Source organism: Medicago sativa, chromosome 2 (assembly GCF_051527215.1).
Source record: "Medicago sativa cultivar Bolivia chromosome 2, Bolivia_mono, whole genome shotgun sequence".
Classification (NCBI taxonomy): Eukaryota; Viridiplantae; Streptophyta; class Magnoliopsida; order Fabales; family Fabaceae; genus Medicago; species Medicago sativa.
Genome location: NC_140750.1, coordinates 56,023,030 through 56,028,711, shown reverse-complemented (window position 1 = coordinate 56,028,711; position 5,682 = coordinate 56,023,030). Strand labels below are relative to the sequence as shown.

The 5,682-nt window shown below is 33.6% G+C and overlaps 1 protein-coding gene and 1 non-coding gene across 2 annotated transcripts; both read left to right on the top strand.

The window, feature by feature from the left end:
• Nucleotides 1–371: 371 nt before the first annotated feature.
• On the top strand, nt 372–2,146 carry LOC146949121 (uncharacterized). The gene has a single exon (XM_085745214.1). The coding sequence runs from the start codon at nt 674–676 to the stop codon at nt 1,769–1,771; it is 1,098 nt and encodes a 365-aa protein (XP_085601340.1). The 5' UTR covers nt 372–673; the 3' UTR covers nt 1,772–2,146.
• Nucleotides 2,147–2,332: 186 nt separating this feature from the next.
• On the top strand, nt 2,333–2,417 carry LOC146949120 (small nucleolar RNA Z122). Its single transcript, XR_015029563.1, has one exon. It is a non-coding gene; the product is annotated as a small nucleolar RNA Z122 (small nucleolar RNA).
• Nucleotides 2,418–5,682: the final 3,265 nt, after the last annotated feature.

The window sequence follows — 5,682 nt, the reverse complement described above, 5'->3', positions numbered from 1 at the left end:
ACATTGGTTTTGGTTAAATTCATTAGTCACTCATTGCTTAATTTTTGTACCTTAGTCATCCGTAGTTAGAATCTTTGATTCAATATAAACATTTCAATGTATCTTAACAACTTACTTAATTTTATATTGTTCGAATTATGTCTTTGTAAATTGTAAGAATTTAACTTGTATACACCGTCATTTTATAATCGTTTAACACATATATTTAATGATGTGTGATATGTTATCATACATCAAAAAAGTCATATCTCATTTTTTTTTTTTAAGGGAAAAGTCATATCTCATTATAAAATCTCTCTTTATATAAGAAATAAAATCTCAAAAAAATAAAAAATAAATCTCCAATTTGAGAAAGAAAATAAAAATGTAGAATGAAAAGGAGAGAATAGGGTTTGAAGAAAAAAAGGGGCTCGGTGGCCCTAGAAGCTAGGGAATCGCTGGTTGTAGGAAAGGAGAGTAGCTGCAAAAACTGTTATATATGTGCCTCCCTCGCCCACCCTCATTCTATTCTATTCAATTCTACTATTTCCCACCGTACCCTTCTTCAACAACCAACACAACTCTCTCTCTCTTTCTTCACATCAATCAAACATAACATAGCATCTATCTATTTCCCTATATATTATTGTGACAAATATTTCATTACTAGTTAGTTAGTGCATGATTCACTACAATGGCTTCAGCCTGCATCAACAATATGTCACCTGAAACCTTTTTCCCATGGGGAGATCCTGAACCTGACTTCGAGTTCCGTCTTCAAGATCCCGTCAACATGCTCCCCGCCGATCAACTCTTCTCCGACGGTAAACTCGTTCCTCTTCACTTCAAACCATCCTCTTCCTCCTCCTCAACCACCACTTCCCCCAAAAAAATCACCACCTCCATAACCACCACCGACCCCATTCTCTTCTCTCCTAAAGCTCCTCGTTGCTCTAGCCGCTGGAAAGACCTACTTGGTCTCAAGAAACTCTACAACAACTCCACAAACACAACCACAACAACAACTAAGAGCATGTCTTCGTCAACATCTTCGAACAACAAATCATTCAAACACCTTCTTAACAGGAGTTGTAGAACAACCTCTTCAGAAAACGGTTCTTTGAATCTTCCATTGTTGAAAGACACTGAAAATGAATCACTCTCGATCTCATCTCGTTTATCACTTTCTTCTTCATCTTCAAGCCACGACCACGACGATCTCCCACGTCTCTCACTTGATTCAGACAAACCAAACCCGATTTCCATCCACCGTAACCCGAATCAAAACCCGAACCAGAATCCAAATCCAAGGATCCGTTTAGTCAAACCCAAATCAGGCTCATTCGACGGAAACAACAACAGCAACAAACCGGATCATAACCGGGTCGGGAGAAGTCCGATCCGGATGGAATCTTCATCCACTACGCAAGGGTGCAGGGGAGTTTCAGTGGATAGCCCTAGATTAAACTCATCAGGGAAGATAGTGTTTCAAAGCTTAGAAAGAAGTTCGAGTAGTCCTGGTAGTTTCACTGGTGGGCCCAGGTTTAAGCATCGTGGTATGGAACGGTCTTATTCCGCTAATGTCCGGGTTACTCCGGTTCTTAATGTTCCGGTTTGTTCTTTACGAGGCAGTTCAAAATCCGGTTCGGTTTTTGGGTTTGGTCAGCTTTTTTCTTCTCCACAGAAGAGAGATTCTACAGTTGGTGGTGGTAATAGCAATGGCAATGGCAATGGAAAAAGTCACCATCATCAATACAGCGTTAAACATCATCAACAACATAAACACACTTAGACAGTGTTTGGTAACAGTTAATTCTTAATTAGGATGTTTTGTTTTTTTAATTTTGTTTTTACCCCTTTTTTATTAAGGTTAATTTCTGTTCATGAAGTATGATTTTGGAATGAAAGAAAATATTGCAAGAGGAAGGACATTGTTAATTTTTGAGGGGTTGGTTACTTTTTTCAATTAACAGGTTTTAGATTTAGATTTAGATTAATTAATGTAAATAACCTTTATGAGGTTTTGTTGTTGATTATGTTTACATTAATGATGATTAATTAGCGTCTAGTTCTTGTTGGTTCTAATCTAACTCAGTTAAGTTTTTCAGTGCAATTTTTGCTGTTTGTAAACACATGGGAATGGAATATGGAATCTCCACTTTTTTAATTTTCTTTTTAGTTTAGCTTATTTATTTATTTATTGAAAAAATATATTGAGATCCGTGGTGGTATTATGTTGAGCTTATCTTGTTCTGTATCATATGCTTATTATTTTAATTTTAAATATTTAGAAAATTGAAATAATTTGATTTGATTTGATTTTGTTGTACTTGTATGTATATTTAGAGTTAGTAATGGGAAATGATGCCAAAGATTCAAACAGAGGCGCCAGCTCTGGTGATGAATTATTTTTTTTTGCACGTCAGTCTGATCACAAAACTTTATGTCTACTACTATTTTATTTTTTTCACTCTCTGCCTGCTTGCATTAAAAACATATACTGTACACTATTTCTTTTAGCTAAGTGACAAATTACTGTTTCATTGTGATTTAAATATTTCATATAGTAATAATAGAAATGTATTAAATTATTAAATTTCTTGGGAGGACGTTAATGGGAGATGGAAGAGGGGAAATGACTCTCTGGCTAAGCGGTCGGTGGTCCACACCTGAGACCTTAATGGAAGATTGAATTGAGTGGGACAAGTTTCTCTTCTTTTAATCAAAATGTGTACTTTGATTGGGGACATGGTATAAGTTCCCAGAACGGATTATCAATCTTCAATCAATAATTTAATTCAATTTCTCTATCAACTGTGTGGTTGGGAAAGAACATCCTCACTTTTTCTATTGGGATCAAATTATTTTTCTTCTTCTTCTTCTTCTTCCATTCAAGTGAAAAGATTTTTCCCTTATAGATATGATTATCCATCTTTTATGGGTCCGTCCTTAATTAGATATATGGTAGGTCCATTTTTCTGTTTGTTGCAACAAGCAATTTGATACTCCCTCCGTCCCGGTATAATTGACCTACTTTGGTTTTTCACACAGATTAAGAAAAGTGTATAAATGAAGGGGAAAGTGGAATATATTGTATTGGGAATGATAAAAGTAGTATTATTTAGTGTTATATTGTATTGGGAATGATGAAAGTTGTATTGAAAATTGAAATGGGTCAGTTATTTTGGGACACTTTTTTTTAGAAAATGGGTCAGTTATTCCGGGACGGAGGGAGTATGTGTTAAACCATAGTGCATAATTGAAGGAATGATTTTTGCTCAAAAGTTCATTGCCTTTGGACCCTTTTTTTACATCTTTTATCGTATTCTCTGCAACAGTGATAGATATGTTTTTAGTTCCGTGGTACTATATATAGACACAACACAACCCCGACTCCCATGGAAAACGTTATCTCATCAATTAACTTGTAATTGACCTAATCACTTAGCCGGTTTAAGTGTATGTTTGGTTTAACGATGATTTTATAAAAACATTGAAGTTACATCAGATTCATACAATCTCATCGTCAATCTAAACAAGTGCCCAATTGATTCACTAATCTCCAACAACTCATTAGAAGTATGGGAAACTAAGAATATAACACTATAAGCCAGGAACAGTTTTTTAATTAAGAATATGGTAAAACCACGTGATTAACATCAAGTTGACATACTTTTGTTTTGAGGTTGGCCACCATGTCCATAAAATCCAAATCCCATGTGAGAGCGTGGTTTTTTAGTTGCCTTGTTTGATTAAACAAATGACTAGTCTCGTGTCTGGACTTTGGATCAATGTAATGGATGGAGATGAGACGAGACACGTTCTTTTCTAATGTTAATATAAAATTCAATGATGTTTTGCTAAAATTTATACTAAAAGTTAATCAGTCTTTTCAAAAGCCCTCCCATCTTCTATTTGTCATCATTCAAATCAATATAAAACATTTCCTTAATTTATGATAAATGTTTCTGCTTTTATTTATAAAACAGATTTGCAGGAATTTGAGATTATTATTGAGTTATCATAATAATTATTTCCAAGTCTTTTGAGATTAAAAAGAGTTTAATTGGTATGTATTGTTAAAAAATAAAAAAATAAATATAACAACTCAAATTAGACATTGTTTGATTTGTAAACTGTTCTAGAGACATGACAAAATGGAGGCAGAAGATGGGATGAAAACTAAATCTTTTTCTCATTAAATCACAGCGTTATTTTTTGTTACACGTATAATACGTTTAAAAAACTAAAAGTCTTTTATCCATTGAAAATTGTATAAAACAAAAAGGTTAAAATACACTTTTGGCCCCCCAAGTTTTTAAAAGTTGCGATTTTTGCCACCCTATTTTGAAAATAGCACTTTATGCCCTCCAAGTTTCAGCCCCTTTGCAAAACCATGACCCCCCCTTGATTTTGACTCAGTCAAAGCTGACATGTCACATTTTTTTGTGTGCAATATAGACAGCCTATGTGGATTTTTGAAAAAAAAATATTAAAACCCTCACACCCTCACGTGACCGTGATTTAATCTATCTTTTCCTTTTTTTTTTTTGGTATAAATCTATCTTTTCCTTTTGGATTTTTGCAAAAAAAAAAATTAAAACCCTCACGTGGATTTTTGCAAAAAAATAATTCCTCTATCTTTTCCTTTTGGAATCATATATATTTTGCAATCTAAATTTTTGAAAGAACACAAATAAGTGATTTAATCTATAAGTGCTTACAACTATTAAGACGACACAAAATATAGTAATAAAGTTGTTTGCATAGAAATGCTTGCAAAATAAGTGATTGCAGCATAAGTTTTTTACAACCACATTTAGATAGCACAAAATAAATGTTTGCAGCCATTTAACAACCAGATTAAGACAAAATAAAAGAAGTGCTTGCAGCATAAGTATTTTGCAACCAGATTAACACAAAATAAGGAGTCTTAAGCAACATACGTGCTTTGAAATGAGAGTGAGATTTGGAGTTTGGACTTAACCCTAATTCCCAATTGGATTTTGGTTTATACGGTTTCTAATTTGGAATAAAGGGTCACGACCTTTTATGGTTTTTATTTTAATTTTAATTGTAATAATAAGTGTTGGCAAAATTTTAATTTTAATAATATCCAACATGACCAAAAAAAAACGTGACATGTCAGCTTTGACCGAGTCAAAATCAAGGGGGTCAGGGTTTTGGAAAGGGGCTGAAACTTGGGGGCATAAAGTGCTATTTTCAAAATAGAGGGACAAAAATCGCAACTTTTGGAAACTTTTTTTTTAGCCAAACAAAAATTATTCAACACCATAGAAATTTGTCACATGTTATTTGTCTTACCTTGTGTCGTTCTGTCTTATTATTATTATTATTTTAACACCTATTGTTTAATATATCAAATGCATATATTTAAAAACGCATAAGTTATCATATTTATCAACTAAGGAGAATATAAACACATTCATGTCATCGGATGTATATATGTACAATAACTTTAGAGACAATCTACTTCAAAAAAAAAAATAACTTTAGAGACAATCAACATTAATTAAACTCAAATTTTGCACAAAAAAAAATCTTATGATTTGGTACACTACATGGTACAGGTGGTGCCTACTGTTACATGAGATGTTTTGAACAAATTTCAGTTGTCCTTGTCGACCTGAGTGGCGGGGGTTTGTCGTTGAGAGTTCCGTCCCGTCCCATCCTTCTCTACAA

Coding starts and splice junctions, on each gene's coding strand:
- LOC146949121 (XM_085745214.1), top strand. CDS start 674: ATGGCTTCAGCCTGCATCAACAATATGTCACCTGAAACCTTTTTCCCA.